The sequence below is a fragment of the Squalius cephalus genome (genome assembly GCF_949319135.1).
Source record: "Squalius cephalus genome assembly, chromosome: 18".
NCBI classification, from domain to species: domain Eukaryota; kingdom Metazoa; phylum Chordata; class Actinopteri; order Cypriniformes; family Leuciscidae; genus Squalius; species Squalius cephalus.
The window spans coordinates 12,670,375-12,682,545 of record NC_137139.1 but is presented as its reverse complement, the minus strand read 5'-3'; the positions used below and the strand labels follow the sequence as shown (position 1 = coordinate 12,682,545).

Sequence of the window (12,171 nt, the reverse complement as noted above, 5' to 3'; positions counted from 1 at the left end):
ATCACCATTACCATATCGATGAAAATCTGATGTTATTAATGTTGATGGCAACAATATTGGAACAACATTGATCTATAGTTATCTTTATGATTGATTAAGCATTGATATTTGGTTTACCGGGCGATCACTGAATCTGTTGAAAAGTCATTGATTTATAGTTGACCGGGAAACAACGCTGTTGTTGAAGAGTCATCGGCATATAGTTGACCGGGAAATATGATTGAAAATGCATCGATATATAGTTGACCGGGAAATATGTTTGAAAATCCATCGATTTTTGGTTGACTGGGAGATCGACACCAACTGCACCGGACACAGCTCATTTCTGGACCTTGGCACAAGCGTACAGGTAAGCTTGCTTAATGTTCGATATGAATGAATTGTACCAAATCAAATACTGTTAGGTTGATCGTTAAAATGATGGTTAATGTAGTAACCGACGCAGTGCTGCAGTCACTGAAATAGATTTTTGTTTTACCAATGTGTCCAAATCTGCCAAAAGTACTTTGTGGTTCTCTTCTAGGTTATAAAGTTAGCAAAACCTCATTGGTCCAGTCTATTTTTGTGACAGCTAGCTCAAAATACATGTCTGTACCCATTGCTATAGTGTCGTGAAATCTATTAACACAGCACCGCTATTTCTTCTGACCGCCGGAGAACACCGGCGGAACCAACGCTAGCATAGTGCTCTATCTAGCGCTACCCACAGCAGTGACCGCGGCGGGCCAGAATTACACAAATGACATGGTTTACCTTTACTTTATTCAATGCAGAACTGTCTCGAGTTGTAGGCCTATCTTTAACTGGAAATGCCGATTAGACCATCTCGTCGTAATAGCCTAAATCCAAAATAATCCTCGAGCAGTGCTGCGATATGCGTGCGATACAGTTTTGTAACTCCATTGTGTTTGTTTTCAGAAATGATAACAGTCGTTTTATATAGTGCTTATGCGATATCACGATTTTTGATGATCTTCTGCACCTTTTCTGAGCGCGGGGAAGCGCGCGCGCCACACGCGCACTGTTATACAGCGCCTGACAACCAGGCCTGGCGTCAAGGGGGGACTTAGCCCCACATACTTCATTTAGAAACAATTAAAATGCCTCGTTAATTTTAAAGACATAGCCTTATTATTAGCCTGTTTTTGGGGTGAGATTTATGCATAGGCTATTCCTCCATGCACCCAGTATTTAAGCAGAAATTAATGTGCAATTTAGATTTAGTCAACTAGAAAAATCTTTTGTCTATGGTAACTCTAATCAATACATTTACTATTTAATTAGTTATAAGTATCCAGTTATTTATATTTAATTTGTTGAGTTAACAATTAGTTCTGATTTAATAAAATAATAAACATGATTTTTTTTTAGAGTCACTTGGCCTCATAAATTGAAATATGTCACACTGCAAGCTAATCCTTTTTGCCTCCCTTTAATTCGAATACATCCATGAACATATTGGGTAGTTTTGAAAAGTGCTTTGAATGTAGTCCGGCTTATACAGCCTCAACAAAAATGCGTTTCTACCCAGAAATATAAAATTATTTACCTAACTATGAGATGGCAAGAGAGGGGGTAAAATCTTTGCGTGGCAGGTGGAGCTGCCACTCGACCAGTCACGGATATATGTTCCATTCAGACATTAGCACATGTGACAGAAAATTACGTGATGTGATATAGACATCTTACTTAAATATAGTGAACGGAGTCCATTATTCATGAATAAAAATTGTTCAGTCTTTAGAAAAAACTTTGCAAGCCCAGTTTAAAAGAACATGTTATCATCTGCTTTGTGGCGAAATAATCAGGGCAGTGGATGATTCTGAATTAAATTGCTGTTTACTGACACTTTTTGTCCTTTTTTTTTCCAGATCATTAATCCACATCGTTTTTCAAGTAAGTCTTTAGTATATTAAGCCTCATCTGAGAATCTTAAAATATCTGTTTCTGATTCTGCACACCACATGCACTCACATACTTTTACTTGTATTCTAGATGCCTTGACTCAACGTCTTACAAACACCTATGACTTCGCTCAAGCTGTACAGAAGTGGCTGCGCTACGCCCCAGACCGAGCGGGAGGAGCTGGAAGACAGACGCAGCAGGACGAAGATAAAAAAAAAAAAAAAATGAAATAATACAATAAAAATGATTGTTTAATTTTTAAAGAATGCGTGGGGTGTCATTTGTGGTAGTCTATAGCCTAAAGGTATAGTTTATATTTTCTATATTTTGCTAGCCCATCCTGGCTGTCGATAAAGCAGGATTATAGCCTAATAATAATGTTTTTAATATTATATTAAAATTTACAGACCTTCAGATTAAACCTGTGGTATACTAAAACACCATTGAAGTTTTGTTGATATGCTGGGATTTCAACATTGTTTCAATATCCATTGTAATCGAAATACCATTGAAATTCTGTTGATCTCTAGGTATGATTTAAACGTTGTTTCAATGATAATAGAGGGTGCAACATGATGAAGAATCAACATCAGAGTTCGACGTTGATTCAATTATTTTATCGTTGACAGCGGGATGTTGATTTAACATCGTTTCAATTACTATTTGCTATCTGGGTTCAGGCTGATTCAAGACCCCTCCGCTTCGCGTCGCCTCGCTATTATCCCTTACATAAATGTTAGTAACAAAGATTAATTACAATTAGCAAACGTATGTTTATTAATGAACATTAACTCAGATTAATATTTATACATTTAGCATTAACTCAGATTAATAATTAGACTGTTCATGATACTTAAAGGGATAGTTCACTTCAAAATGAAAATAATGTCATCATCTACTCTCCCTCAAGTTGTTTCAAACATTTGTGAATTTCTTTCTTCTGCTGAACACAGAAGAAGATTTTTTATAGTTTTGTTTAGTATTTTATTGCATAGTATTTTTTCCTACTATGGAAGTCAATGGGGTCCATCAACTGTTTGGTTACTGACATTCTTCAAAATATCTTCTTTTGTGTTTAACAGGAGAAAGAAACTCATACAGGTTTGAAACAACTTGAGGGAGAGTAAATGATGAAAGAGTTTTCATTTTGAAATGAACTATTCTTTTATTGAACCTTATTGTAAACCTTGACCTATATTCCGTAGTTGAATTCATACATTTATAGTCAGTGTGAATGATCAAAATAGCTATTCTGGGGAAACTGTAGTCCTGTAGACTCGTGTGTTTTCCACAGGGAGATCTTGATCTCAAACTGCATTTCCTGCCGTCCACCTCCATCACACTCTCGGCTGGTTTTGCTGAAACTGTGTGACCATGTAGGAGCCGATGTGATTGGAGAAACACCGGAAAACTTTCCGTTACACTTAAGAATACCCTTCCTATTTCTCCCAGTATCTGTCCCATTTCTTTCCACATCTTGGCTAGTGTCTGCCTTACTGTTCCCAGCAGTCCCAGACCCGTCCGAGTGCTCAGAGAGAGATGTGTATTCAACTTGATGGTAGAGCTTCTTCAGGATGCCCTTCTTTGGCAGTGTCATGTGCTGGTTGTGGGAAGAAGCTTCAAGAGGTGACACCAGAAAAGAGCTGCTGAATGTTCTTTCCTTATGTTTCCTTCTCGGTAGGGTAGAAGCACATGGTTTACTCTCTGTAACTCCTGAGAATGAAGCATCTGGAAAGCTGGGACAGTTTCGGTTTAGCCACCAATGGTTGGTTATGTCCTCCACAGTGGCTCTGTCCTCGACTTTCACTGTGAGCATCCATCCGATCAATGAACAGGCCTCTGTAAGAAGAATGGAAAGAGTCACGGTAAATTCTCACTCATGATGGAGAGAAGACATATGGAAGTGAATCTCACCCGATGGGACATCAGGGGTCTTGTATCGTCCCTGGCAGATCTGCTCTTTAAGGATGCTGTAACTTGTGCCATCAAAAGGCATGGAGCCGTAAACCAGAGCATACAGCAGCACACCAAGAGACCAACAGTCCACCTGGGACGGAAGAAGAGCACATGCTGAATCGTATATGACGTGTTTGCTGTACAAACAGTGGGATTTCAAGTATTAAATGCCCTTGTGAATGAGAAGCACGTTGGAGATTATTATTTTCTAAATAACGTGGTAAATTATGTTTTTTTAAGCAAACAAACTTCACTTCAACACTTCATAAAATTGAGGTTAAACCACTGGAGTTATGGATTACTTTCATGATGTCTTTACTACCTTTCTGGGGCTTGAAATGGTAGTTGCATAGGCTGTCAATGGAGGGACAGAAATCTCTCATATCTCTCATACTTTCTTATCTAAAATATCGACTTCATTTGTCTTCTGAAGATGAACGAAAGTCTTACGGGTTTGGAGCGACATGAGGGTGAGTAAATGATGACAGAATTTTCATTTTTAAAAAGTGCACTAATTTAAAGTATATTTTAAGTCATTATGTTTTAATAATCTTTTGTTGTGTTTTACTTATTTTGATGTGTCGACTAACAAACTAAAGCACGTGTAAAGTACTTGATTATAATTTAATTGTAGTGTGTTATTTGATATTACATTTAAAGTAAATATATTAAAATGGAACTTTGTCATTACAAATCTGCAATTACAAATATATTTAAATACATAGCATAATACATTTCAATAGAAATTACATTAAAATAAATTTACCATAAATGCTTGTCAGAACACTTTAAACCATATTTTATAGACAACAGAAGTAATTATGAAATTACATATAAATATGTACTTAAGTAGGTCAAAAAAAGCATTCTTAATTTTAAATAATTGCGTTTAATATAAATTTCTGTAATACATTTTAATTTCACTGCAATTAACAGTATTCTCTTAAAGTATATTATTTGCGTAATAAGTACTCTTTTTATAAGTATGCTAGTACATGTCTTTTCACAAGGGTGAGCAAACTGTGGAGACCGATCGACACCTCAGGGCCGTGGTATGGAAGTCCGTTGACAATCTCTGGTGAAGCATACAGAGGACTCCCGCAGAAAGTGTCCAGACGTCGGCCTCTCGTGAAGCGGTTCGACAAGCCAAAGTCAGCCAGCTACAAACAAACAGAGCAATTAGAGATAAATCAACTCTGTATTAAAATGGGTGACTCACATCAACTTATTTAATATAATCTATTTCAGAATCACACAGGGTGGATACAAATAGCAGACGTCCATATGAAAGGTGGTTGATTTTGAAGTAGAATTAAAATTATAAATGCAGCTGCAGAGATGAATAATATTACATCAAAAACTGTTCATGGCAGACTCTATATAACAAATAATGAATACAAGTCATCTTTCATCATATTTCCCACATCCAGTTAACATGTGGAGACAAAGGATACCTTCAAACCTGTCTGTTACCAACTATGAATCATGGTGAGGTTTAAGCATTTTGCAAGAGTCATCTGATCCAATGACTGCTCTGTACGGTTTGTAATGACCAAGGAATGAAGCTGTTCTATTGTGCAAAATAATGCAAACATTGTTCCCTTATAATGTTCCCATATTCCAGGATGCTCCAGTAAACAGTGCTAAAGTAATTAAAGCGTGATTTCATAAACACCAGGATGAAGTTAAATGCATTCCATGGCCACCAGATCTGCACACCCTTAAACCGTCATGGGGATGTTTGAGGTTCAAGTCGATTAATACTTCATCATCCCATCAAAAATAGGCGAAAGAACCAGAGTTCAAGGCATGTTTGACAGATTCCAGGAAGAAAATGATGATGATTACGCATAATTCTACCTGATCCTATAGGGTCTTTATTTTATATAGTGTTTCTGTTATTTTGTCCACCGTACTTATGATTTTAAAAATTCTAAGTGCATTAAGTTTGAATTGCTTTTCTCAAAGGATCCACCAGTTTCTGTAATGTGATGGTAACATGAATAAAAAATGAAAATGCATGAAACATAATGTCAGTTCTTCATTAATCAGTTTGAGCTTGAATTGTTTACCTTCACATTTAAGTCCTTGTCCAGAAGCACATTCTCGAGTTTGAGGTCACGATGAACCACACCATTCTGAGGGATAACAAGAGATTTCTTAAATTTCTTTAAAATAAATGTTAAAAATCATATTCAAATTTTTTTTGTTAAATGTAATGTGTTTACAGTGTAGTCCTAATATTGAAAAATCTTTGATTTCAAGGCTGATTTTAATGTACAGACTGCGTTGAGATAGAAATTCTTACTAATTATAAATACAAAATACACTCACCTAAAGGATTATTAGGAACACCATACTAATACTGTGTTTGACCCCCTTTCGCCTTCAGAACTGCCTTAATTCTACGTGGCATTGATTCAACAAGGTGCTGAAAGCATTCTTTAGAAATGTTGGCCCATATTGATAGGATAGCATCTTGCAGTTGATGGAGATTTGTGGGATGCACATCCAGGGCACGAAGCTCCCGTTCCACCACATCCCAAAGATGCTCTATTGGGTTGAGATCTGGTGACTGTGGGGGCCATTTTAGTACAGTGAACTCATTGTCATGTTCAAGAAACCAATTTGAAATGATTCGAGCTTTGTGACATGGTGCATTATCCTGCTGGAAGTAGCCATCAGAGGATGGGTACATGGTGGTCATAAAGGGATGGACATGGTCAGAAACAATGCTCAGGTAGGCCGTGGCATTTAAACGATGCCCAATTGGCACTAAGGGGCATAAAGTGTGCCAAGAAAACATCCCCCACACCATTACACCACCACCACCAGCCTGCACAGTGGTAACAAGGCATGATGGATCCATGTTCTCATTCTGTTTACGCCAAATTCTGACTCTACCATCTGAATGTCTCAACAGAAATCGAGACTCATCAGACCAGGCAACATTTTTCCAGTCTTCAACTGTCCAATTTTGGTGAGCTCGTGCAAATTGTAGCCTCTTTTTCCTATTTGTAGTGGAGATGAGTGGTACCCGGTGGGGTCTTCTGCTGTTGTAGCCCATCCGCCTCCAGGTTGTGCGTGTTGTGGCTTCACAAATGCTTTGCTGCATACCTCGGTTGTAACGAGTGGTTATTTCAGTCAAAGTTGCTCTTCTATCAGCTTGAATCAGTCGGCCCATTCTCCTCTGACCTCTAGCATCAACAAGGCATTTTCGCCCACAGGACTGCCGCATACTGGATGTTTTTCCCTTTTTCACACCATTCTTTGTAAACCCTAGAAATGGTTGTGCGTGAAAATCCCAGTAACTGAGCAGATTGTGAAATACTCAGACCGGCCCGTCTGGCACCAACAACCATGCCACGCTCAAAATTGCTTAAATCACCTTTCTTTCCCATTCTGACATTCAGTTTGAAGTTCAGGAGATTGTCTTGACCAGGACCACACCCCTAAATGCATTGAAGCAACTGCCATGTGATTGGTTGATTAGAAAATTGCATTAATGAGAAATTGAACAAGTGTTCCTAATAATCCTTTAGGTGAGTGTATACTATAGATATAAATATGTAATTTGTATACATTACAAATTTTTTTAAACTGCTGAGGCGAAGTCTGTTTGCAGTATTTTGAGTGTTATTTAGTTTCATAATATTACTAAGATTACCAAACATTTCTCACTGACAGCACTGTTATCTAGGTGATGAATACAGTAATAATCAGGACTTTGTTTTGTTTAGGGTGTATTGAGGAGAAATAAAAGTTACTAATAACAAATTTGTCAACTTAACTGAACTGAACTTCCATTTATAATTTGAATGTTGTTTATTAAAATATGTTACATTCAGGTACATTCGGCTAGTAAAGTGTTGACCATGCACATTTGATACATTTAGTAGCATTTGTAGGTGAAATAGATAGTTAACTCTTCTGAGCAGCTGATTGGTTCTCCTAAAGCCAACTGCATGGCCAATCGTCTTTTTGTTCAGTCTACGTAACCTGTTTATTTCTGTCCCGAACTGACTCAACTCTGTGCAGTGCTGCATGGGAATTTCCCTCGCCCTCCTCGGTCCCCAGCACCACCTGTCTAAATCTGCTAGGGGGTTCTCCCTACTTTCCTTGCAGCGGCTCATATCCTAGTGCCTGTATTTGTGAGCATGTTTTAGCATTAGCCTTCACTCAATCCAGCAGCAGATCTAGTCCGCCAAGACAAAGCCTATCTATATTCCATTCATATCAATAAAATGCTGTTTAAATCTTTTCCGAGAATCGTCATGATTGAAATGCCTATTTAAGAAAACTGCTCATATGTAGAATTTAAGAACAGAAATGTGTTTACTTTATGGCAGTAGTGCACAGCAGAGGTGATCTGTCCGAAGAAGTGTCTGGCCTCGTCCTCTGACAGTCTCTGTTTCTCCTGAATGTACTCATAAAGCTCTCCTCCACTCGCATACTCCATCACCATCACAATCCTCTCCCTGCTCTCAAACACTGAAAACATATCCACACACATTTCATGAATCATTTGTTGGGTTAATGGAAAGAGAAAGTATCTTAATTTCTATGAAACAGCATTTTGCATTAGGATTTGTGACAAACAAATTCGTAGTGTGAGACTGTTGTGTGTTTTACCCTCGTATAGACGGATGATATTTGGGTGCGCAAGAGAGGCGGTGATTTCAATTTCTCTCTGGATGTGAGCCCTATCCAGATCATCCCTTAATCTCTCCTTTCTAATGGATTTAATAGCCACCTGAAGCACACAAACAGACACATTGTAATCAAACACATCATTTAACAAAACACGAATGTCTGTAAGAATATGGGTCAATGATGTGATGCTCATTTATTAAGTTATGGAAAATGCAATTAATATTGACTTGAATACATTTCTTCTTAGCGCTCCTCTTGAGACCAGGGGAGTAAGGTTTACATACACAGCTCTTACTGGCTTACGTCCGTTACACTCACCCCCCTAAACCTCACTCCCATCCGGGTCACGGCACCAAATATAACAGTCCTACTCGACCCGTTCTGGGGAGCATTTCCCAAAAGCATCGAAAGCCAACTATGGTCGCAAGTTCTGTCGTTATCAGCATAGTTTAACGACTCTGTGTTTCCTGAAACCATCGTTCTAACGAACATTCGCAAACAGCATCACAAAGTTGTGTGGTTAGAAGCAGTTTCTTGCATGACGTGGACTTAATAAATCCTTATCTTGAGCAAAATAAGCAAGCTGACATTCAGTACAATCTATATCTTTTATTTTGAATACATGTCATGTCTGTAATTTAAAGCAAAACATCTAGCATCTAGCACAGATTAATTAAAAGAAGTTATTACTCCAATACCTGCGTGAGGTCATTAACCAACGTGGTTGAACGACAAATTAGCGAAAATATGGTGTCGGGAAACAGTCGTGACTAGCTAGTTGATTTCTTCAATGATGCATCGTACTATGGTAGTTAAGCAGCGAGTTACGTCGTTGTTTGGCTATGTCTCCAGCGTGGAATATCGCAATTAATATCAACTTGAATACATTTCTTCTTAGCGCGCCTCTTAAGGCCAGGGGAGTGAGGTTTACATACACAGCTCTTACTGGCCTACATCTGTTACACTCAACCCCCTAAACCTCACTCCCATCCGGGTCACGGCACCAAAAGCAATCGGTCCTACACGACCCGCTCTGAGCGGGTCTCTAGCGTGGAATATCAAAATTTTATCACTGAAAAAACTCTAACGGAGGTGGCCGAAACCTGCTGTCTGTATTACGGCACTGGCATCTGGGAATCTGCCAAGCACCTCTGACCCCAATCTGGAGATGTGGAGAGACGCCTCGCTCCCCTGTCACACATGCACACAAGCACCCGGCTCCCTCTGAATGCTGTTAGTGTTTGTCTGCAGGAATCCCAGCTATGCGAAGGCTCCTGGATTCCGGAATACTTCACCTCTGAGTCCAGATGAGTGACAGAGAGGCTCAGCTGCTGCTCTAATCTGATTGGACAGTTTTTTCCATTAACGCTCTCATATGTTTTCAGGCTGTGAATGAGTGCAGACAGCAGGCTAGGGGAAATATCTCCTTTGTTTTTGTTAAATGACATACTGAGTGATAAGTATTTAATTAAGTGTGCTAACATGAGGTCTAACTACAGTACACACACACACACACACACACACACACACACACACAAAGCACCTATTGGATGGCCCCAAAAGTAAGACCCCAAGAGTAATTAATTGCTAAGTAAAGTTGTGTTGAATGACAGACAAGGCTGTCAGAACTGACGTCAAAAATTAAGTCATTATACATTTTTTATTAAATAAATCAATAAAATGTAGCCATTATTAGGAACTATAATAAGAAAAAAAATATTTTTGGGGAATACTGAAAGCGTTTCAAGTTAAATAATTTATTGATTTTATTTATTTATGCATACTTGTGAATTTACTTCAGTTAAATTTAAAATGTAATACTTTAGTGTTTTTGTCAGAACTTTTGTCAATACATTTCCATAACTCTTCATTTTCACTGCATAATACTTTTTTGTCAAATCATTATTATAATTGTATAGAAAGGCATAATTTATACTTTAGCCTATATATTATCTCAGCAACAGGCTCAAGTATGCCTTCATCAACTCTAAAACCAGAACTGATATCACTGAGCATCATTATTGATATGATTAAAATCGCTATTATTATAATGATTCACTTTTAAATGAAAAACAATCAATACTGTGGATGAAAATAAATGATGAAGTCTCTTCTCTCTTTATTGAGACACCTGAGACACTTGTTTTAACACGTCATATTGACATTTTCTCAAATAAAGACCTTCTTGTAACAGTGAACTTATTTACAAATTCACAAAACCAGATCAGATGCTTAACAAAAGCAAAACAATTTACCGTTTTTGTATGGCTGGATTTCAATCTCATCAAATAAAGTATGAAAAATCGTGAACCAAGCCCAACTTCTTTCTTAAAAAACTGAATTTGTTAAAGCAACTATTTTACCCTACATCATAATAATGAAAGTCATCATTTTTGGTTTTCAAGGTTTAACAAAGCACAATCAAAATCCCTAAACCTCCTTATACTCCATGGTGTTCCTCTGGTTGGTATAATCATTGCATTAAATTATATGAATATTTCTATAATTCCTCAAGATTTCATGTCCATGATTTTTACAGTTATGGGAAACAAATTTTTTAAAATCCCTGATATTTCCATTTTTTTATGCACTGCAAATTTAAAATATTCTAAAAAGAATTAGCTCACCGTTTTTCCACACTGTCTCGCCACCGCGCGCTTGACTTTGCCGTACGTGCCCGTGCCCAGCGTCTCCAGCACTTCATACCGGCGCTTGAGTCTGTGTGTGTGATGGTGTTTCTTCACTCCGCATGAGGTCTGGCGCTCCGCTCGCTCCTCCGGTGTGTGTGTGGGGGCCGCGTCAGTGACCCGCTGCCGCTCCATGGCAACCGCGCGCGGAGGCTCCGCTCACCTGCAGTGAGGCTTGGTTTGAACGGACTTAAAAATAGTTTTTCTGACATTTACGGTGATAAAATAATAGGAAAGACACTAGCATGTTGTGTTATGTTGAACGTCTCAAACATCTTCTGCTAATATTTATGCGGTGGGATGGTGAGACTCGGAGTGGGAGGGGTGGAGTCCTGCTGTCAATCACCAGCGGTGACGCGCATCAGTGCCAGCCAGACTCTGATGGATGTGGGACTGCTGACCTCAATCCTACCTTACAGTGTGACTGCAACTCAATGGCTTTTACATCCATGGTTTGCTGTTCAGAGAGAAAATTATTTTTATTCTCGCTTAAGAATTGTTCTGTACTGTAGCCAAAAAAAAAAGGAATTGGACACTTAAGCCACACCGAAGATTAATGTTTTTGCATTGGATTATAAAATATCAAACAAATTGTATTTATTTTGAAGACAAAATTCCATCAAAACATTGCACAGAAAAGTAGCAAAAATGTCTCAGAAAAGTGTTAGTTGTGAGAAAAGGTCTAGCATAAGGATGCTAGATACAGATACAAATTTCTTAGAGATATTGTACTCAATATAATGTAAATCTGACACAGGCTATTTATTCTATATGTGTCTAAAGTCTCCACTTTCAGTGCATTTCTGTTATGAACAGTTTGGAGCTGAAGCTATTAGGGAAAACAAATATGTAAATGTCAAAGATCATTTAGTGACTGACATTATGATCATATACAAATACAACTGAACATAATATTTACATATTAGTTGCTGAGCTTGTATTAGTATTGTTGTGATTAGAAATGAGACCA

General features: G+C 38.1%; 1 protein-coding gene across 1 annotated transcript; it reads right to left on the bottom strand.

The window, feature by feature from the left end:
- Positions 1-2,660: 2,660 nt before the first annotated feature.
- LOC307145908 (NUAK family SNF1-like kinase 1) lies at positions 2,661-11,481 on the bottom strand. Its single transcript, XM_079849547.1, has 7 exons — positions 11,142-11,481; positions 8,494-8,614; positions 8,201-8,352; positions 5,934-5,999; positions 4,902-5,021; positions 3,820-3,952; positions 2,661-3,744 (listed from the first exon to the last, which is right to left on the bottom strand). Exons 1-7 carry the CDS (start codon positions 11,334-11,336, stop codon positions 3,131-3,133), a joined length of 1,401 nt encoding a protein of 466 aa, XP_079705673.1. The 5' UTR covers positions 11,337-11,481; the 3' UTR covers positions 2,661-3,130.
- Between the last annotated feature and the right edge of the window lie 690 nt (positions 11,482-12,171).